Source organism: Aythya fuligula, chromosome Z (assembly GCF_009819795.1).
Source record: "Aythya fuligula isolate bAytFul2 chromosome Z, bAytFul2.pri, whole genome shotgun sequence".
Taxonomy (NCBI): Eukaryota; Metazoa; Chordata; class Aves; order Anseriformes; family Anatidae; genus Aythya; species Aythya fuligula.
The window spans coordinates 37,623,059-37,646,172 of NC_045593.1; the positions used below are offsets into that span (position 1 = coordinate 37,623,059).

Genomic DNA, 23,114 nt, shown 5'->3' on the forward strand with positions numbered 1-23,114 from the left:
ACTTCAAAGTAACCTCTAACAAAGCCAAACACATTTTAATGGTGCCGTCTCTAGTGTGCTGTTTCAGAGTAATTTACAGTGCTACCCATCTGAGTCTGCACGTGTCTTAGCATTTTAGCTCAGATTAAAAGTGTGTTTTTTAAAGGGAATCTCTGGGTAATGCCCATGTTCTGGGCCTTAGTTTGCTTAGTGGACCAGTGTGTAAGCTTCTGAATTAAAGCATATACACTCTAATTACTCCAACATAGTCCTATAACTCTGTGTGCTCAGCCAACAGGACTAAACTAGAGACAGTGTGAAGTAAAACCCTCCAAAAGGCAGGTAAGTTCACTGTTGGGCCCTTAAGGAGAATCACAGAATTGTAGGGGTTGGAAGGGACCCCAAGAGGTCATCAGGTCCAACCCCCTTGCCAAAGCAGGTAAAAATCCTCCTACACTGTAGTTACATTGGGCTGGTTTTCTTGCAAGACTGTGCATAGGCTGTGATAGAGCTACTGTTCTTCCTGTTGTGTGCAGGTGCTGGATAATAAAAATCCTATTAATGATAATCATGATTAATCGTTTAATGATTAATGATTAATCATGATTATCATTAATAGGATTTTTATTATAAGTGATCTCTTTCAAAATAGTATGTTCCTGTGGAGACTGACTTTCAAGGACTGAGGTGGACAAGTTGTTGGCTACTGCATTTTCAGTATGTGAGAAGGCAGCAAAAAGGGAGTTGGTGATGAAGAGATCCGTAGGACATGTTCCTGTTCCTGTGACTACAGGAACATGTCCTACGGATCTCTTCATCACCAGTATAGACATTCTGTAGGCAAACAAAAATAGTAATAAATAATGGCTTATAAAAATAAACCATAAATGATTGTATATATAATCCTTATAATTCTACTTTTACACCATTATTTATATGATTTTTTTTAATGTCAGAAATATGTGATAGGCTCTTTAGGAATAGAAGGCTACTGTTTAGTCACTTTCAATTATATATCACTTCTTAGTGATGCTCCTTCCACCTTGTCTATGCAGTTGGTTCTTTTTGTCTGTTTACATATGTGAGAAAAGCACTTATTTTTATTCCAATATCAGAATTCCAATATATGACTTGAATGGAGATACAGGTGAGCTGGGATATCAAGACTGAGTTAAATTTTGATCAAAAGTTTAAGTTCCTAAAAATTAAGTTAGGAAACTTTTAAGGCACCTTTTTGCCTGCCCAATCCTGAGTTTTATCTTCCAGAAATTAAGTAAAGCAGAGTTAGTGGCCTGCCCCAAGTTAGCTCTGCACAAGAAGTAGGGTGGGGGAGTCTCCTGAAAATAACGTCACTGTGGGGTTCTTTCTCACAGTGACTTGAAAAATCCTGCTACATTTCCAGTCTTTTAGCCAGCTATAAGAATAAATGCAAAGGGAGAGTGTTGCATCCTGATATACGTATGTATGTATGTATATATAAATCATAAAATAATAACCATGGCTTAGTGTGAGTATCTGTGGTGTTTCTCGATGTTGGTTGGCTGCTGGGTGCCTACCTCGCCTCCTCAAGAGGACAGGGAGAAAACTGTGAGAAATCTCATGGGTAGGGTAGAGATGAAGACAAGGTGATTCCTTAGCAGTTACAACCACGGGCAAACAAACTTGACTGGGAGAAGATCAGTTTATTGCCAAATAAAAACAGGGCAGTGAGAAGCACAGGCACAGCTCTAAAACACCTTCCTCCCACCTCCCTCTTCTTCCCAGGCTCAACTTTACTTCTTCATTCCTGACTCCTCTGAGTGGTGCAGGAGGGATGGGGAACAGAGGCTGTGATCAGTCTGTAACACTTCGTTTCTTCCGTGTCTTCCACCTCACACTTTTTGCCCGCTGCAGTGTGGAGCCCCTCCCATGTGACACAGTCCTTCGGAAACCACTCCAGCACGGGTCCTTCCCATGGGCTGCGGTTGAGAACTGCTCCAGCACACATTGTTTCCGTGGGCACAGTTCATCTAGAAAAGTCTGCACCAGCGTGGGTCCCTCAAGCTACAGTTCCTGCCGGGAGTCTGCTCCAGCACAGGCTTTCCATGTCTGCATCTTCAGGATGTAACCGTCTGCTCTGGTGTGGGGTCCTCCACAGGCTGTAGCACAAAGATCTGTTCCGATGTGGTCTACCACGAACTGCAGGGGCACTGCTCCACCATGGTCTTCACAGAATGCAAGGCTCTGCTGTAATGCTTGGAGCACCTCCTCCCCCTTCCTTTTTCCTATCTTGATGTCTGAAGGGTTGTTTAGCTCACATTTTCTCACTCCTCGTTCTCACAGCTGCTGCACATTTTGTTTTACCCTTTTGTAAATATGTTTTCACAGGTGCAGCCAGCTTTGTTAACAGGCTTGGTGTTGTCCCACAGTGGCTCTGTTTTGGGCCAGTTGGAACTGCTTGTGTCTGGCAAGGGGTCAGCTCCTGGCCTCTTCTTGCAGAAGCCATCCCTGCAGCTTCCCCACTGCCAAACACTTGCCACATAAACTCAACACAATATATGTCATGCTTCCTCATAAAGGATGTTGATTCTATACAGTTTTACACCAAAAGCATTATATTGAATTGCCAGAGGGGAATGTGTCTCTGTTTCACCTTTCGTGTGTTACAGTAATTTGATTACGAAGTTTTCTTCTTTGGGCTCTCTTCTTCAAAGCTGCCATCCTCTTCAGCTGCTTTATGCTCTTCTTTATCCAGACTGCCTACACTTGAATCAGTTTGGGTCTGACAGAAGTGCAAAGTGAAAGTACCTGTGTGTCTGATAAGGTCTGAGTTACTAACTCTGTCTGCAGTGCTTTCAAAATATCCGGGATTGCCCATTAAACTATTGCATGTGTGACCCTGTTGCTTATGTTTCATAAATACTCCAGTATTCACAGCAGTCTGCAGGCATCGTCTGCCACATATATTGAATAAAAACGATAGTAGGTGACTTTTCATAACAGCTTAGCTCATATGGACTAGCCCCAGTTGTTCCCAGTTACAACAGTCTGAACCCCCTCTTAAGCTGCATGGCTTAGAAAGTTGTAACAACAGCCTCTTCGTAACGTGATTGCATTTGTTTTCCTTGTAACTCTCTCCTCCAAGGTTTCATCCAAGTTTTTTTAAAAAATAGCCTCACTTTTCTTCCCCACCTGCATGAACTCAAATGCAGATGATAAGCAATACAAATGAAATGTAAGAAAAGCCCCTGTCTACCTCTGAGCAATTTGTGCGGCAAGTATAGTCTATTTTCTACTATACAGAGTTCCCTGGGCTGTTATCCATGTTCTTGACACCCAGTTTCAAAGAGACTGTATTCTGTCCCTGTTCTCACAGATCGTCCTACAGAAGTATGAGGGGTGATGCACTTGAGTAAAACTGCATCTTCTACAAAAAGCAGAATTTTGTACGTGGGTTTTGATGGTCATGACCTTCACTTCAAAGAACAACATATATTTAGTCTGGCTTGATTTTTGGTCACCTGTTTGCTGTTCAGCATGGAAGAAAAATCTTTGCAAGGAAAAAGATTCTTAATGTCTGCCAGAAACATGATTACAAGCTTTGTTTATGCCCCTTAAATGTCCCCTTGGGCATACAGTCGATGAGTAACTTCTCAAGTGACCAAGGTCACTTGCCTTCTTGCTTTAGTTGCATTTTCTGGAGTCTTTTTTGCGAGGTGAAAGGATCCGTTGTGAATGCTCGGGGCTAATCAGCTGGTGAATCTCACAGGTTTCCAGCTTTTGCTCCTTGAGAGATTCCAGTTCTAACCAATTTAATATTTTTATATATATAAACATATATGTTTGCCTAATGTAGACTAATCACACATTAAATAATTTTGTTGTTGTTGCAGAATACCTGTTGCTGATGAGGCAAGAATTAACATGAAAACAAGTATTGTTAGTGTAATTGTGGGTCAAGGCACTCTTTTCAATTTTTTTTCCTGAGTTTTCTTATATATGTTAGAAAAAATATATTCATTTTAAAAGATCCTGACATTTGAAGGCAAAACTTGAAAAACTATCTAGTTATTCAGAGCAACTACTTTTTGTAGGTGCATTAGAGACCTTTGTTTTCTGAAAATTCAACACAGCTGGATAATGTGCATCCAAACAGGAGTTGTGCATTGAAAATCTTTGTCTTATTTTTCTTTGCTTATAATACGCAGCAGCCCACTGGGAGTGTATTTCTTATTTCAAAGCAAGGTATCAACTTAGCTTCTTTTCTTTTTGATGTTGCCAGTCCCTAGGTGAGCCTTCCTTTCTGAGAAGAGGTTCTGCGTGATAAAGCACATACCTGAATCAAAACACAAAATGATGTAAGAACAAAGGAGGGGAGACCAAAGCACCTTTAGTTCATTTAGGAGGAACAGTATGATTCTTTGGCTGGCAACCCTGAACAGTCCCTTGTGTGAACTGAATAACAGAACACTACAGTGATTAGATTATTCCAGTTAGCATTAAAACCAATGACAGAACAAAGGCTTGGCTGTAAGGTTAGCTATAGTTCAAATTTTTCAACAATATATGGTTGAAAAGAAGAAGTCTATTTATACACAATTTCAGGATTTTCTTTGCCACCCCTTTGATTGTTAAATTGGCTGTAGAAGTTTTAATATAAATGTAAGTCTTCATTGCCAGCTGGGAGGAATGAGTGAGGAAGGGTAGCACAGAATGAGCGTGTGACCAAATGGAAATTGATTTTAAAAAGATCTCCATAAGTATATGTAAGGCCAAGATCATTAAAGTACTTTTATAGATATACATATATATTTTATTTTTATCCCTCCAATGCAAACACCATGTTTCAGAACCAATTATTTGTGTTTGAAAGATATCAGAATTCAAACCAGCTGGTGATGAACCAAGCTGTAGTATTCGGTAGATGTTACAGAGAGATTTACAGTTTCTGAAAGGAGCTGGACTGATTTGATTTTGATTTTTAGTTGCTATAAGTATTTCAGCTGTGCTGCGAGTTGGCTTTCTGGAAGATGAGATACTTACCTATAAACAGTACTAGCAGGTATGTTTTCAGAACATAGGGGAAGTAGATTGAGAAGGCGAATGGTAATGGTAGCTTGATGGAGTATGTCCCAAAGGTTTCAAAATAAGGCAGCGATACGTAGATTGCAAATGCTGTAACATAACACAGGAAATCTTTAGTCAAAAGGAGGTGGAAGATCATCAAAAAGCTTCATGTAAAAAAGCCAGTTACCTGGAAGGCACAGATTGCCTTATTATATACCGAATTTAGCGTATTGTTTGTATGCATATGTACATGCTATTTTCTCCTTGAGTTCAGTTTCATAGGTCTGAGATGCCAATTGTTCTTAACACTAGAATTAGTAAAGTTTACTGTTCAATAACAAATTCTGCCACTGCCATAGCTGCATCGTTGGCAGTTTGATCTCAGTGGGGACATTTGCTGGTGTGTGATAAGCAACTAAGCATGGCCTAAGCTGCTAGTGTCAGGTTCAGTGGGGGAACGGGCAGCTTTGCTATTTGTAGGCTAATGTGGTCAGTCTGGAATGGGGAATTTGTGTGTCTTTCAAGGAGCTATTTTGTTTATCCAGAGAGATAAGTGTTTTCCTGTACTGTTAAAAAGCAAACAGAACCTCAAATAAGGAGAAAAAAAAAAAAGTACAGAAAAGAGGGAGATAGGTGATACAGAGGTTAATAAGACAGTACATAAACATTTATAAGTACTTTGGCAACACAAAATATCTTAAAAACACAAATGACGATCAAACTGATCACATTTTATTGGAGAAGATTAATGAAGCAAGTGGTTTGTCCCCTTCCTATAGAGTCATAGAATCATAGAACGGTTTGGGTTGGAAGGGGCCTTAAAGACCCACCACCAATTCCAGCATCCCCAGGGACACCGACCCTTAAACCAGGAGCTCAAAGCCCCATCCAGCATGGCCATCTCCTTACCTTTAGCCAGAACAGAAAGGGGGTAGAGCAGGATACAGAGTGAGAAGTTCAGCCACGTCAGTGGTAGGTAGTATATTCCTGTCCTTGCTAACATGTTGTAAGTGTACCTGCAGCAACAGAAGACCAGATGACTCAGAAGGAACAAGCATGTAAAGAATGTTTATTTATAAGCATCTTTATAAGCTTCTTTCTATTTAAAGAAATACTATTGAAGAATCTGAGGCAGTTGCAGAAGAGTGTGGAGGTGAACATCTGAGAACCTTTCAGAGCAGATCTGCAGAAATTTTGTTCAGGCCAGCTGGTATTCAGGTCTGAAAATTCATTGTTTCAGAAGCCTTGTCTGCGGTGCTACCTAGAGCAGTCAGACAGCAATACAGCCCTCCAGCCCAAAGGTGTTCTCAGAAAACAACAAGATTTCACATCAGTCCATCAGAAAACAAATTTCAGATAGGGTTGTTACAACTGAGAGGGGCATATAGTGTCTGACTGTTGCTTGGGATTGACAAAATGCTGATTTACGACTGCTGAAATGGCTAAAGCACTGGTGGAGGAGGCTAAACAGTGAGATAATAAAAGGTACTCACTCTTCTGTAGCACAACAGCTGCCCCTCCTCCAGGCATCAGGAGGAGTCACTGGTTAAAAAGCAGCTACAGTCCAATGCAATGCAGCTTTTTTTTTTTTTTTTTTTTTTTTTTTTTTTTAATGTGGGTGTTGATGTTGCGCACTAGGAGACCAGGATTTCAGTCTCCAAAAGTGATCTAATGAGCGTGTATGATCTACAAACAAACTAGTGGTTTTCCAGATACTGGAGAAACTTATCTGATCACTTTTTTGGGGGGGGTTATTTGGAAGGCTCTTTGACCTGTGGTCATGCTAGACATATCTAAAAAAAGATTTGTAAGCCACTGTTAGCCAGAACTGTTTCTGACAGATAGAGCCAGCATTAAATACATTTTCTGTACATGCCTTGTATTCGTTCATTTGACTACTTGTGTATTATTCCCACATTGTAGAAGAGGAGTTTGATAGGCTGGAAACATACCATCTTCTCTCAGGCTTGCCCTCCACAACCTCCAGATTGTCTCCATTTTTTTCATTACTGTTTTTAAGGGATAATCTCAACCTAGCACAAAAAGGAGACAGGTACTTCCTTTCTCTATACCTTATTGGACTGTTTATGGTATAAGCAAGAAAGCTCAAATATGGGAAGCTTCACAGTATATGCCCTCAGTATATCTTCAGCCATAATGCATAGGATATGTACGTCCCTGAAGAATGAAGAATTTATAATACTTTAGGACCAGTATGCTGACAGATGGGATAATTTCCAGCGTACTTTTAGACGTGTTGCTTTGGTTGCTAGGGTTCAGCACAGATGCTGTAAAATAAACCAGAAATGATTTCTAATTCACTGTGAGTTATTTTATGCATTCTTGTTTGAATTGTTTATTTGCTGCTTCAGACCACAGTATTTTGCTTATTAAAGAGTCACTGTTATTGCTGTGATGTTGGACCATGTTCTTTAGCAATGATGGAAAATAATTATGCATTGTCAGGACCGAACAGCTAATATTTACACTTTTATTTACACTTTTGGCCTCTCCATATCTGCACAGAATGTTTTCATTTGAGATTAAGTTCTACTTTTTTAGCTTTATAAAATTCAAAAAGAAATGGAATGGAGTGATAAGCGAAATAATTCAGACATAGTAATTTACTAACACATGTAGTACAAATAGTCTGAAGCTGACTTAAAATCTTTCTTATCAATACTAACAGTCGTTTTCCTTTTTCAGCTCTCTTTTGTAACACACATTTCCTCTGCTGCCCAAATCCATATTCCCCAGTCAGTCCTGAAAATAATGTATTCAAAACAGCAGAGAGCTATTTTAACAGGTGGTATGTAACACATAAAGATATTTGCTTCTGCATGGCGGCTGTCATGAGGGCTGTGTCTTGTTTGAACAGTTGTTAACTCCATACAGCTTCCTTGTAAGTCTACAAACTGAGATCCACAGAGGCTTAAATAACATTTGAAAAATGTTATTGACTGCAGATATCAATGCAAAAATCATCAAGATAGAATTTTCACCATCACATTTTACCAGGGAGAGGGACTGGACACCTTTCACTGTACAAAACTTTTGGGATAAAAATCCTGGACTGTGTTCCTATCTATTTTGCCTCATGTGAGTTCTCTCTGTGGTGTGATTTATGTCCAACTATATTAAAACTCTCACTCTCTGCAGCAGGTGCTCCTTGGCTGTTTGAAAAGCACAGTGCAATTAACCCAGAATAATCTTTTGGTCTTAGTAAGAAGTTCTTCGTGTGCTGCCTTACCATGCTGTCAGCCTTGCATAAACACATTACGTTAAAATAAAATGATGTGCTCTTAAATATTAAATACATGATTGTAAATCAGTTTGGGAAATTACCGCTCCTCAGGAGATAGTTGTGATTCCCTTACACATTTTTAAGAATGTCAAACCCTTTGAACTAGAAATATTAATGCAGTGATTTGTGTAAAATCACACTGTCTCTTTGATATGGCAATTATTCTAAAAATCAATAGGTAGCTTACGAGGTCCAACTTCTTCTTTAAAATCAATAATGTGCTTTTCTGACAATTTTGATATAGTGAAATGATGAGCATGCAACATGGGTGGGGGGGGAGGGGAGAGCTCTGCTTGCAAGAATTAACCATGTTCCCTTCACAATTTCACCATTGACTTCTTACCTGACCACATCTAATAAATTCCAAAGGAAAAATAAAACACACACGATGTATTTCCCTTGAACTTCTTCCTGACTGTTGATCACGACAAATAAAACAATTATTCTCTCAGTGATCTGAAAGGGAAAAAGAATTGTGAATTCACATGCCATCTTCTGTAGCTCTCATTTCAGTGTCATTTTGGCAAAACAGGAGGACACAGGTCAATCTGATTTGTTTTACACAGGCTCCAATGAACATGCATTTCTTGGCATACCTTTTGTTCAAGACCCCATGGGTACCCACCTCAGGGCAGTGTGATCACAGAATCACAGAATATCCTCAATTGGAAGGGAACCCCACAAGGATCATCAAATCCAACTCCTGGCTGTGCACAAGACCACCCAAAAATCCAACCATGTGTCTGAGAGCATTGTCCAAACACTTCTTGAACTCCCATAGGCTCAGTGCTGTGACCAGTGTCCTGGGGAGCCTGTCCCAGTGCCCAACCCCCCTCTGGGTGCAGACCCTTTCCCTAACCCCCAGCCTGACCCTCCCCTGTCCCAGCTCCATGCCGTTCCCTCGGGTCCTGTCGCTGTCCCCAGAGAGCAGAGCTCAGCGCCTGCCCCTCCGCTCCCCTCGTGAGGGAGCTGCAGGCCGCCGTGAGGCCTCCCCTCAGCCTGCTCTGCTCGGGGCTGAGCAAACCAAGGGGCCTCAGCTGCGCCTCATACGTCTTGCCCTCCAGACCCATAGCCATCTTTTGCCCTCCTTTGGAGGTTCGCTGATAGTTTTATGTCCTTCTCATACTGTGACGCCCAAAACTGCAGACAGATCAAGGTGGGGCTGCACCAGCACGGAGCAGAGCAGGATAATCCCTTCCCTTGACCAGCTAGCAATGCCACCATGCCTGATGCACCTCAGTTTACGGTTGGCCCTTTTGGCTGCCAGGACACACTGTTGACTCACATTCAACCTGCCATTGACCAAAATGCCCAGATTCTTATCTGCAGGGCTGCTCTCTGACCTCTCATCCTCCTGTCTGTAGTTACAACCAGGGTTGCCCCTTCCCAGATGCAGAATCTGGCACTTGCTCTTGTTAAACTTCATATTGGTGGTGATTGCCCAACCATCTAATTTGTCAAGATTACTCTGCAAGGTGTCTACCCTTGACAAGAGTCAACAGCTCCTCCCAATTTAGTGTCATCTACAAACTTACTTACTTAGTGTACCTTCAAGTTCTGCAGCCAAGTCACTTACGAAAATATTGAAAACTGTCCCTAAAATGGAGCCCTGCAGATCACAACTAGTGACTGTCCACCAGCCTGATGTAACTCCATTTACTATAAACCTTTGAGTCCCACCCAACAGCCAGGTGTTCACCCCATCGTACTATGGATTTGTGTAGCTGTATGCTGGATGTTTGGTCTGGTAGGATACTGTGAAAAACAGTATGAAAGCTTTGCTGAAATCCAGAAACATTACATCAGCTGGCTTCCCTTGGTCAACTAGTTGAGTAACCTTGTCAAAAAGGAAATAAAGTTCATTAAATAGGACTTTCCACTTGTGAACCCGTGCTGGCTGTGACCAGTGACCGCATTGTCTTTCAGGGGTTTTTCAATAACTCCCAGAAATATTTTCTCCAAAATTTTACCAGGAACTGAAGAGACTGACAGGCCTGTAGTGATATATCTACTATGGTAAGGATGGAGGTTTGCTTGTCAATGGGGACGACTTGGGTTTGTAGCCCAATAAACCTGTGGATGAGACAGCTGAATTTAAAATAAGATTAAAATGGTCTTGCTCTTGTGAGCAAGGGTGACACCTGCTGTGCCCCAGTGCCTGTGGGGCAGGCTGCAGCACTGACCTCCTTGCCTGGGGCTGCCTCGGAGGCCACAGGATGCAGAAGACTATTGGGCAAGCATTATGCAAGAAAGTGGTAGTCTCACAATCCCAGTCCTGGTTTCCTTAGCTTGGAGATTTGGATCCTGAGGGATCTCTCTCACAGAAGATTTGCAGAAGGTAGGAAGAAAAGTAGAATTTCTTGTTTTTCTTCCCTCCTTATTCCTGGCCAGAACTGATGGATTTCAGCTTATCATTTATGACAGTTGCTGCCGTAATATTTGTGTTATAACAACATTTTCCTAGTGGTTGAACCTTAGCTGACCCACAAGGTATGCCTTTAAAAATGAGAAGCTAGAAACATAGATTAAAAGGCAGCATCTCTAGCTTAAAAAAAAATATTTAGTCAATACTAGAGCTCAAAAATTTAAAAACAAGTGTATCTTTTTGCAGCTTTCTTGGGTAAGTTTCATATCCATATTCATGCCCTGTCCTGTAAAACAAATACAGCTGTAGTACTCAGTACTGCTGAGAGTCTCCCATGAAACTATCACAGAACCATACTGGTTCAGTCTGATTTACAGTCTGTTTGAAAGTGTTAAAGGTTTGCATCAGTATGGCTTCATTTTTATTTTTTCATTTTTATATCAACTGGCACATGGAGTCACGTTTTCATAAACCATCTTAGATTGGAATGATGTTATGAGTAAGACATCAAGCCTCTGAAAAGTCATGAAATGGAAACCAATTAACATGGTGATTTTTCTAAGTGTGCTCATTCTTCTTCACTGGTTTTCCCCTTCCTGTCACTCCTTCCTTAAACTAAAACAGGAATCAGCCTCTTAGCAAGTTTGTGCAGTAGTTTTGCTGCATCATGTTTACCAGTTTTTGTGTGGAATGTTTTGGCTACAGACTATTTTTTTTATTTTTATTTTTTGCAAACCGCATTTGTCAGATAAAGCAGACACAAAAACATACAGCTGTCATTTCACTATTCAGCAAAATTACGTGAATGCAGTTTTTCATACAGAAAGAGAGCATATCCATCCCCTGCAGATCTAGTTCCTCATCTTGGAAAGAACTAAGAGACCACAACAGTTAAAATGGTTTTGCAACCTTTCTATCAAGTCTGTCATCTTGTGCAGTTGATCCCGTTGGTCCCTAACTCAGGAAGTTATTTCTAAGAAGGCAGGGTGTTGACAGGCCAGGAAACAGAGTGAAAGTTAATAAGGCCTGTGTATGCTGAGGAACCTGGCAAGAAAGTGGGGAAACTGGAAGTCTTGCTGCAGGATCAGAAACCAGTTATAACAGAGATAGGAGAAGCATAGTGGGACAACCATCACAAGAGGGAAGTCAAAACAAAGGTAAAAAGTAGTGTGAGTATTGAATGGGCTTGTGTGCTAGAGATAAATAATAATAATAATAATAATAATAATAATAAATAATAATAATAATAATAATAATGAATCTGACTTAAAAGGATTTTTGTTGAAGATGGTACAGTGCTGGCAGTGGAGGCAATTTGTTACAAACTCTACATTCAGATTGGGCTGTGGAGAGAGAATTCTGCAATTCTGTTAGTGTTACAGATATTTAAGGGAATTGTCACAGGGAATTGTCTCACCTGGAGACAAAAGCTATATCATGATAATGAAAAGGCCAGTGTATTTTTTTGATGTGAGAGCTGGCAGATTTTTCCAACAGTCACTCACTCCCCAACGGGTGGTGCTGGGTGCAAAAGTGCTAGAAAATTGTATGATCAAGTGGCTGGGAGCTGATCATTATTTCAGTGAGAAACAAGGGTGAGCAGTAGACAAGTAACCACCCTCAGCAATTTCAAAAGGATGAGCACTGACTGGTGAGACAGGGCAGCTGTGGAGACCCAGCTCATGGCCTGGGAGAGAGAAAGGCTGCAGTGCTCCTTCTCTCCCCAGGCACAAGCAGATGCACGACAGGTGGCAAATACTGCCTATCTGGGGTTCAGCAGATCTCCTCTGCCACAGGACTCTTGCTTGGACAGGGCAGTGGAGCAATCAATCAGCTGCATTAGTTGCACACAATTAAGTCAGAGATCAGGCTGTGTAAAGCAGGTTAAGCACCTGCAATAGCAGGGAACACAAAGCAGGTCCCCTGTGGGTCTTTTGCTTCTGCTAGACTGCAGTCTCAGCCAACAAGATGTGGGATGCACTAAGCTGCCACAGAGACTGACTGAACACCACCTGTGACTTTGCTCCCAAATAAACTCGCTAGGCAGCACGCAGGCCTGGCTGCCCAGTGCACATGTGATGACTTCACGAGGATGGATCGTGGCATCACACCCCCTTTCCATCTAAATTAGGAGCTTGCTTGCTTGCTTACTTCTATTCCCCCTCAAGACATTGTGACCTTTCCTTTCATAGCACTCACACCTTCTCCAACTCAGGGAAATCAGAGCTGCTTCTGCAGCTGTTAGTGAGAGGCTGGGGAGCTTTGCAGCAAGGGGTGGCAGGCTGCTTCCCGAAGAGGAGGAGATTCCAGTAAATGTCCCTTTGTGTTATGCCCTTAGAGGCACACACATGCAGGTTTGTGTATATACCTATGCTTACATACACATATATACGAACTGCTAAGCTGCAGCTTATTTTTTTATCAATCATCCGTCACTTGCACAAATGAAAATATGGTATTCTCTTCCACTACTCTCTTGCCTAAAAAATAAAAAAAAAAAGGAAAAAGGAAAAAAAAAAAAAAAGAAAGAAAAACAAAGAAAAAACAGAAGTCCAGTGTTTTCATGTTCATAAAAGGAAGTATGTGCTAACACCTCACCAAGCATAAATACAATGGTTTCATTTTTCATTCCTTCTTGATCGTTGTGTTAAACTGGAGTTTCCTTCCCCTCCCAGCGCTGGTCTCTCATGGGATACAGCAAGTGCTGTCAAACAGCGTAAATTTCCATAAGGCAGCCTGAGCATTTGAAGCAAGTAAGCGAAACAGAACAGATCAGACTAGCTGAGGCCAGAGCAGAAGCAGGCACATTCACTTCCATTTTTTAATAACCATGACTGTGCAGTATCATAACTAGTATCAGAAACCCTTATATAGCTTGTGGATTTTGTTCATAAAAACACCAGTCTTGCATCTTTAATACTCTCTCCTTTGCAGAAGTACTAGTGCCATCAGCTTTTACTTTCAGACCAGAATACTAAATTTCATTATTCTCTGTTTAGGCAACTGTGATGACGTGACACTTACTCTCTTCCCTTGGCCTCCTCTCAATCATTCAAGCTGCAAATGCTGTGAAAGTCACACCTTTGCACCAACTTTGTGCCCCTCCTTTGGCTTCCCTTTCTCCAGAGCACCCATCGAATGAGACCTATCTTCCTTCTGTGGTGTGACTTGACCTTGGCCTACCTAACTCTTCTTAATAGTCTGATGGCCTGAGGCTGTTCCTCAATGAGGCTGTCCCAAGTAGGTTTTCCTGAAAACACCTCTGAGCTTGCTTTTCCACTACCTGTAATGTGTATCTCAAAGCTGATGAAGTAAATTCTTCATCCAAACTGTGCTTAAAGCTTCTCTCTGCTACTGTGTCTACGACACAATCAACTGTTAGAGGGGAGCGCTTGCAGCTTGTTTTATTCAAGCTGACATTACCTCCATCCCTGTGCTTCCCTGGCATGGCCAGTCACCTCTTCTCTCTTCCTAGTGATCACCTCTGAGATTAATTTAGCTGTGAATGTGCATGGATATACATAGTCCAAGGGATAATACATAGCATCAAAGGGTTTAAAGCCCAGAGGCAGAAAAGCTGATGGGAACACAGAACTGGGCAACCACTACCAAACTATTGCTAGTGCCCTATCTGCAGTAGTCCAGTTACCAGGCTGTGGTAAGGTAAGCTGTATCCTTTCCAAGCATGTTGTTGAAAATACATATATTCTTTCCAAGAGGCATGGAGGAAGGTGTGTCAAGGCAGAATATATATCCAAAAGCCTGTACATTTTGCTTGGACAGCATGAAAATGATGCTAACATCAAGGTAAGACAGTTGGTTTTGTGTTGAGAGAACACTTAGGGAAATAAGCAAGTAAGGATCCAAAGCTGTTTTTGTGGTGAGGTAAATGCTGGGAGTCGCTGTGCTGAATCCTTCCCTGACCCAGCTTCTCTGTGCTTCCCTTGAGAGCACTGCAGTAATTGCAGTGCACCAGACAGGTCACTATTTTCTTGTTCAGATTATCCAGTTCACATCTAACATCTTTTGTGGTGGTACAGAGCAGTGTTTGTGCAGGTCTCCCTTATCTCTGCTTCTAAAGGGTTAGGTAGAAAAAGTACAGACCATGTCAGGGCTTGAAATGTATAAATTCTGCTAGGACAGACCTTCTTTGAGGTCTGTCAGCCCTATTGGGCTGGTCTTCCCTGCAAAACATGACATGACATTTATGACATTTGTTGAAGGTTACATTAGATCTGATCTTTTTTTTTTTTTTTTTTTTTCCTTCTCAAATCCGGATTAGTGTAAGAGTATGTAGATTTAAGCAGGGAAAAAACATTAATTGCATTTTGACAAATGTGATACTGTACTTGGTGAGCAGCTTGAAGAACAGAGATCTCTATTAGTCAATCAATTTCTAATGGAGATTTAAAAAGAGGAACATCTTCACCCCTGTAATATGTCATTTGACAAAAATGGGCTACCCAGAAAACTAAAAACACAACTAATTACTCTTATTCTTCTACCTTCTGACCGCTGAGAGCAACACCAGTTTCACCACTATTCAAATAATAAGGATTGGGAAGGCTTGAAGGTAAATTCAAGTAAACATTTTTACTTTTTCCAACGCATTAATAAAAATACCCAAACCTGTGTTTAACTCCAACAGAAAACAAGAGTGTGGTAAGGAAAACGTCAGAGAATCATCTTGTTTTCTGCTATAGCATCTGTTCCTGAGGTTGGTTTTCTGCCTACAGTTGAACATACACCCTGAAAACCTCTGGCAGCATGAGCATGTTGCCACAATTTGCATATGTATGTGTGTGTGACCCTACAGTAAGAATACGACAATTCTCCTTTCTTCTCCCTCCCAGCATCAATTCTCCTGTGCCTTGATTTCTCTTTCTTATTCTTAACCAATTCTTTTCCTTTCACTCTCCATGAACTCCAGCAAACCCAGTTCCCTCTCCAGCAGTTCAGGAGGTTCGAGGTGCTGGTGGTTTTCCCACTGGCATGTCTTTGCTTCCGCACAACAAATTGTCTTGTGCTTGTCTAAAAATAAATATCCACATATCAGTGAGGAAAAAACAAGCAACATGGAAAAGAACTAGCGAGTAAAACCTAGCCTCTGAACATGTTGCCTCCTGGCTGCAGACATGTTGGCCAGAGAGGCCGTAGCCCCAGCCACCTGTGGCACTCTTCATACCCAGTACCTATGGCAGTGTTGGGGCACTCATTACTCAGTCTCATTCAGAAAGAGTTACAAGAACAGCTCTTTCCCATGCCAGCTCTGTTGTGAGGTGAGAGCTCCCTCATATATAACCCTTGCACTTAGCAAACCGTTAGCAGGATCAAGCTCCCTGAGGAAAGGTGCAAGTGGACCATGCAGGGTAGTTCAACCTGGGCTTGTCCCCAGGGCCAACTATGGCTGAAGTGTGTACGTTTTGGAAGGAGGGTCTTGAGAAATGGACATACCTGCAAAAACCTGGGGAAGAAACGGCTTTTATCAATGCCAATGAGGATGTGCAGGATCTCCAGGACAGATAACATCTGACAAAGGCGCATCACAAGTCCTATGGAGTAAAACGTGTCGGCCAATGAATCTACAGAAAAAGTGAAGAGGAAAATTAGAGGGCAGTTATACAGTAAAAGTCCAGACCAGCTGCTGAGTTTGCTCTTGCTCTGTTGCCCCTGAAGATAATAAAAAACAGAGTTCACAGAGTACCAGACTTTAGCAGAAAGGTAGCAGAAGCAAAGATTTAGGGAGGAGAAAAGGCATCCCACTCTGTGTATGTTTGCAGTTTTCACACAGAGGCAGGAAGCTGAGAAAAGCATGGGGGTGCCTGTATTTGATGCATTGGCAACCATTGTGCAGGATGTGTTGGTTCAGGGATATGCATTTAGGATATTTCTAAATATGAGGAAATGAATGAAGAAGGTATAAAACATGAGGAGATGTGGCAGTTCTTGCCTGTACCTATACCCATGACACTTCCTAAGACAAGGAGATGACAAGATAGCTATGTCATGTGTCTTCAACTTCCCACCATCTGTAAATTATTTTGAATTTCCAGTCGTTAGTTTTCTATTTTTGTGCCTTAACTCCATGCAACTGAAATAGAAATATGTTGTCCTGTTTGGGGAGATAAAAATTTGTATACAATAACCACAAAGATATTCTCTCCTAGTGGCTTCAGTAAGACTAATATTCACCATCATGACTTGACCTACTCACATTTAGGTCTGTGTCTAAATCTAAAGTTGCTGGCACACTACTGAATATTAGAGCTCATTAGTAAAACAAGAGCTTCATTTCTGATGCAGTACAGGCAGAATGCAGGTACCAGCAAATTGTTCATTCTTTTCAATAAAAGAAACAGTGCTTTTCTCATTGAAATTACAGCCACTGGTATTGGACACACAGAGCTATGCATGCCCTATTCATAATCCTAACTTTGTCTATGATTTAATGTTTCTGTGTATTACTGCCTCTTAAAATGTTTAAGGAAAATATAGAAGGAATCCTACCTTTTCCAAATGACATGAACCTGATGATCATATTTGTAAATATCCAGGAATGTCCACAGAACTGCATTAAGTCATACACAAAGAGGTAGGTGTTCATGGTAATGCTGTGGAGGTGAATATGATAAAGCGAGCTGTATTATTTAATACAACATTCAGACATTGTGATCTCTAGATATTGCACTCTCATTGGACTTGTTAGTTTATCAGAAAACAAAACAAAACAAACAAAACAAAACAACTAGATTGTAAACAGATCGATGGGAGCTGGCTGTGTCTGTCAATAGTCACAGAACAGTATTCTCCCTCACAGATCAAAAGCTCTCTTCATTAGTATACCTAAGGCATGCCCAGAACAATTTACTGAGCTTCCACCAGTGACAGGGAAGATCTGTGGCCATACGGTGAAATTTGTGTCTCCAAAGGAGAGAGTAACCAAGCAAAGACACGACACTGAGTGATGGGTTCGAGCCTAGTCCCACTCGGGTCTTAGCTCTGCCTTGATGGACCGGAGGGATGGGCAGGATCACAGCCACAATGGCTCTGCCATGGGACCTGCACTCGTGCAGGCACCAGCATGTGGATTTCTGCATCTGGGTGATGTTAATCCTGTTTTTTTGTGCCCCTAGGTTTTGCTTAAGGCAACTTAGAGTACAACACGAATAATTTGCAAGGTCCTCAGCACACAGTACAGGTGCAAGTGTTCATAAAAATGCAGGTGAGGAAAAGGAAAAGAAAGACACATTTTGATCTGTTTTTATTCAATGCAGCCTGAAGAATATCTGATCTTCCGTTTTAACCAAATTGCTCTACGGGTTTTCCCAATGCACATTAAAATGAGATATTTGTCTTTCTGCACAATTCATGTTTCAAATTGTATTTAATAAAGTGCATTTCCTTCTGTTGAAGCAGACTAATTTTTATGGCTATTCTGATTTAATTTTAATAGATAAACTGACTCTCTGCAGAACTCTGTAGGTTCTGCAGAAACTTCAAAATTTCACTTTCCCAAGCATATATTTTCCTTTCACTTATTCTGGAGAGAGAGGTTTGCATGTCCACCAGTTATAAAAAGGACTGTCTACCATTTTTAAAAATGGTAGACATTTTTAAAATGGTACCATTTTTAAAAATGGTAGACAGTCAAAAATTTGTTAATTTTGTACTAGAATTAATCTCCTGTGTTTCACCAATTATTTCCTGTCCCAATAAGTAGTAAGATCTCTTTAAGTTGTCTCTTCATACAGTGTGTATGCGTCAGCATGATATGTCTCTGCCACCAACTATTTTTCATTTGTATCTGCACATTATCAAACACATTGAATTTCTGTGTTTAGAAATATGTGAATAAGATAAATGTACATACTTCATTCCGAGCATTGTACTAAGACCGTATGAAACACAATCATGTGCTTTTGCAAATTGACCTAGATAAACTGATCTAAATTTTTAACTTACATATATGCTAGGGATGTCATAGAAAATGCCTTTCTTCCTCTCTTTCTGTTATGCAGGACAACTGCTATTCATATAATTACTTCTATAAGCACAGAAAGGTTTGTTGGCTAATTTACCTCCTAAGAGACGTCAATGCTCATTAACACTATGACAGTAAGACATATGAAGACCCTACAAGGGACAATCCATAAAAATTCCTTTTGGAAAAAGAATGATACAGATGAATTGGACTAAAATACAGTGTAATCTATAAATATTGACCCAAAACTCCATCTACTCTATTGCTGAACAACGTTTCCTCTCTTGTGGTAAAGTAACAATAAAAACAAACAGCAACAATGAAACACCAGATGAGACACTACACATTGCAAAAAGGAAAAAAAAAATGTTGTGATATATTGCCTTATTATTGGAGCTTGTAATGGGTAGGAAAGTTATAGGAATAGCTGTAAAAATCTTCTTCAGTCTTTCCAGTCAGCTTCTCCAGCAGTCCCTTTGGTCAGATGCTGTCATGTTGGCTTTGCACTGTATGCAAGCTGAGTACATAGTTTCTCTCTTCTTCTGGAGTCTAGTTTGTTATATCTGTCTTTCTTCCTCAGAACTTGTCTTTCAGCAGTTCAGGCTTATTTTCTGAACCCTTCCTCCATTGGCTGGATAGAAAATTATCATCGTTGCAATTCTTAAGCTGCTTAATCTTAGCTAAGCAGAACGTAATGAAGAGAATGCTTGTAATTGTAGTTCATGCTAGTGTTTAGCCTGTTTTATGTTAAAACTCATAATCTTTTAAACATACTGGTGACTTCTGAAATAGGCACATGATGTTGTAACAGACTACCCCAAACTCTCCATGAAATATAGAGATGTGCTGACAGGCAGTGTAGAATCATAGGATGGTTTGGTTTGGAAGGGACCTTAAAGTTCATCTAGTGCAAAGTCCCCCTTCCATGAGGTGAAACATCTCCTACTAGACCAGGCTGCAGAAAACCCCAGCCAACCTGGCCTTCAACACTTCCAGGGAAGGGGCATCCACAACTTCTCTGGGCAAAATTTCAATACCTTTGTCATTATATTAAAATGCTTTCAAAATTCATGTTTGACAGAATAAAGTACTACATCATGTTTCTGTAAGGGCCAGGTTTACAGCTGCATGCATACAAATGCATGTTGACTACAGACATTGTTTCCTCATACAGAAAAAGCAATCCATCACTGAATTTGTTCTCTAAATCAGATTGGAGTTCTGTCATGTTTGGAACAAAAAGGTCGAGGTGACCTAAAAATTAATAACTTTTGCTTTATTGTTTTTGTGGTCCTCATTACTCAGAGGACCAACCTCTCATACGGTGATGCTCACCACCGTGTGAAAGAGTGGCCGGATCTCCAAATGGAGTTTCACCCTACTGTGTTAATCCCCACACAAAATGTATCCAAAACCAAAGAGAGGCCTTTGACAGAAGTGAAGACATATGCAGAGAATAAGAGGTGATTTCAGTGTAATCACAGGAAATGGAAGTGTAATTGTCCCCTATGTTCTTTCTCTTCCCCAATGAGTTATGGCTGGTCCATTTTCCTAGGTAGCCAGGAACAAATTGAGGTTAACCTGTTCCCCAGTCCTAACAGTTTTGCGTCACAACAGAAAGTTCATCCATCTGCTTCTATTTGAAAGGTCACTGCCACTGCCACAAGAGATGGGCTTTAATTACATTTCCTGCTCCCTCAGCTCACAGCAGGCATGGGTGCACGTTTACCTCTCAGAGTCTGCCTCTGCAACACCCTTGAAGGCAAAATACAGACTAGCAAACCCAGCAGCTGCCTGCAGGCAGCAGTTCAGTTCACAGCCCTGCCCCAGGCTGGCTGGCTGGCGTTGCAAACCTCACTCAGCCTTCCCAGCACCTGATTTGCAAAATGGGATTGCTGATGACTGTATTCTTTGTAGTGTGATCTGCTTCGATGCTTCCAATTTGATTTTAATGCCGTTTGGATTGAAGGCATCGTGAGAGCACTGCACACTTTGGTACTCTCCTTGTATTGCTGACAGATGAAAGAAGCAGGCATGGGACTAGCAGCAAAGGTACCCAGAAGGCTGGATGGTGCTCTCTGTCATTTTGGTTCTCAGCTCCACACAACTTGCTATGACTGATTTTATACAAAACACACCAAAATGCCAGTGGTCAACCTTGCCTAGCAGAAATGCTTCACTTTACCCACCTCCTCCCCAAGCTGAAAAACCTACGTGCCTATGTGGATCACCAGGCCACTCGGGTCTTGTACACAGCAGAGGATGTTCCCAAACGACCCCTTCTCCCCTTACTCAGCAGCAGCCCCATGTCCCCACGGGCTGTGGCCCCATCACGGAGTGTTCCCGGGCAGTGTCGGGGTGCAGGCTGCCGCAGGGGTCCCTCCCATCCCACACAGGCCTCTGTGGGCTGGGCGCTCCCTGGCTGCCTCAGTGACCGCGCTCTCTGTTGCCCGTCAGCCCGTGCTGGCTGGCTGCACATGAGGAAGCAGCCCTCGCGCTGAAACTAGAGAGCGACGTTCCTTTTTTTCCTTTTTTTTTTTTTTTTTCTGAAGGGTAGGTCTGACAGAAAAGCCCCTCCGCTGACACGGTTTCCTTTTAACTCACGCTGGTCTGAACTTCTGCTCCTTCCCCGTCCCGCCCTGCCACAGGCTACAAGCTCAGCAGGAGAAGAGCTGCAGAGAACCCGCACCAGAGATGTGCTTTTCTCTCACAGGCGCATCCCACCCCGCTTTATTTCCCCTTGCTTTCGCATTGAGCTGCCTCAGTCACCTCCGCTCTGGGGACATTACCTGTTGCAAGGGTTAGATCGCCGCGGCTGCTCTTGATCTTTCTCCTTTTTTCTCTTCACAGCTGCAGCAGCTGTTTGCTGGGAGATCAGCCCTCCTCTTCCCTCTTCCCCCACCCACGACGTCACTGTGTGTAGCACCAAGCAGGAACAGTGCTGCAATGCCCGAGAAAGGAGTTTCTAACCCCAAATGTCTCCATGCTCCTCATCACCCAGCCTAGCCTAGCCTGGTCAAACCTAGCCTAACCTAAGCCAGCCTAGCCTGACCTGACTTAATCTAGCCTGACCTAACCAAAACTGGTTTCTCTCTTTTGTAAAAATGAGCTACTCTGTAAATCCCACTAACTTTGTTGCTTGAGCCAGTACAATATTTTGAGGGATAACTGGAGAGAAGAAAAGCAAAACTACATTTTTTTCCCCGTTCTGGTTAAATCATCAGTGTTACAACAATGCTGATAACACAGTATTAAATACTAAGGAAGGCTGGGAGCATAGCATTAAAGGAGCACTTTAAATTACTTGAGATAGAGGAAATAGTTTTCGCTTCTTACCAAGAAATACCTATTTATTCATGCCCCTGTGAAATATAGGCACTACTGACAGAGTACATTCTCACAGCATTGTGCCCTTGAGTCTTTTGGATATTGCAATATAAATCAGATGAAGAAGAAAGTCATTGGCAGCAATAATACTTATATAAACTGCTTTCTGCCAACAAATGTTCTCCCACTGGCACACATGTTGAAAGCACGTCCCATCTTACAGGAGGTTTAAAATTTAATGCTATGGCTGAAACAGCCACCCAGAACATAATGACTGACTGGCAGGATGTCATGCAAAATACAAAACATCAGAGGGATAAAACATGCTGTCCTGAGTCTCAGCCCTGTTGCAAGTGGTGTAGAGCTCCCAGCAAGACCACCTTTACCCTGCAGTGTCCTGGAGGGGTGAGACATACCTCCCTACTGACCAAGTGGGTGATTTTGATGATAGAAGCTTGAGAAGTGGGTCCACATGAACCTGATGAGTTTCAAGTTCAAGTGCAAGGCACTGCACCTGGGTCGGAGCAATCCCAGACATGAGCACAGACTGGGAGAAGAACTCACTGAGAGCAGCCCGGCAGAGAAGAACCTGGGGGTTCTGGTGGACAAAAAGCTCGACATGAGCCAGCAGTGTTTGCTTGCAGCCCAGAAGGCCAACTGCATCCTGGGCTGCAGCAGCAGAGGGGTGGGCAGCAGGTGGAGGGAGGGGATTGTCCCCCTCTGCTCTGCCCTTGTGATGCCCCACCTGGAGTGCTGCATCCAGGTCTGGGGCCCCCAGAACAAGAAGGATGTAGGGCTGTTAGAGTGGGTCCAGAGGAGGGCCATGAAGTTGATCAGAGGGCTGGAGCACCTCTCCTATGAAGAAAGGCTGAGAGCTGGGGATGTTCAGCCTGGAGAAAAGAAGGTTCCAGGGACACCTCATTGCAACTTGTCAATACTTAAGGAGAGCTTATAAAAAAAAATAAAGAGCAACTTTTTGCTCAGGCAGATAATGACTGGACAAGGGTGAATGGTTTTAAACTAGAAGAGAAGAGATTTAAGTTAGATGTTAGGAGGACATTCTTCACTCAGAGGGTGCTGAGGCACTGGAACAGGTTGCCCAGAGAAGCTGT

The 23,114-nt window shown here is 42.0% G+C and overlaps 1 protein-coding gene across 1 annotated transcript; it reads right to left on the reverse strand.

Moving 5' to 3' along the window:
• Positions 1-1,749: 1,749 nt before the first annotated feature.
• Positions 1,750-21,532, reverse strand: HACD4 (3-hydroxyacyl-CoA dehydratase 4). Its single transcript, XM_032205987.1, has 7 exons — positions 21,465-21,532; positions 17,202-17,305; positions 16,149-16,276; positions 8,673-8,785; positions 5,935-6,041; positions 5,002-5,133; positions 1,750-4,294 (listed from the first exon to the last, which is right to left on the reverse strand). The coding sequence occupies exons 2-7, from the start codon at positions 17,296-17,298 to the stop codon at positions 4,212-4,214; spliced, it is 660 nt and encodes a 219-aa protein (XP_032061878.1). The 5' UTR covers positions 17,299-17,305; positions 21,465-21,532; the 3' UTR covers positions 1,750-4,211.
• Positions 21,533-23,114: the final 1,582 nt, after the last annotated feature.

Coding starts and splice junctions, on each gene's coding strand:
- HACD4 (XM_032205987.1), bottom strand. CDS start 17,298: ATGAACACCTACCTCTTTGTGTATGACTTAATGCAGTTCTGTGGACAT. Junction 8,786..16,148: donor TCTTCCCCAGGTTTTTGCAG/GTATGTCCATTT, acceptor TTTCCCTTTCAG/ATCACTGAGAGAATAATTGT. Junction 5,134..5,934: donor CCTTTCTGTTCTGGCTAAAG/GTAAGGAGATGG, acceptor GTTATGTTACAG/CATTTGCAATCTACGTATCG.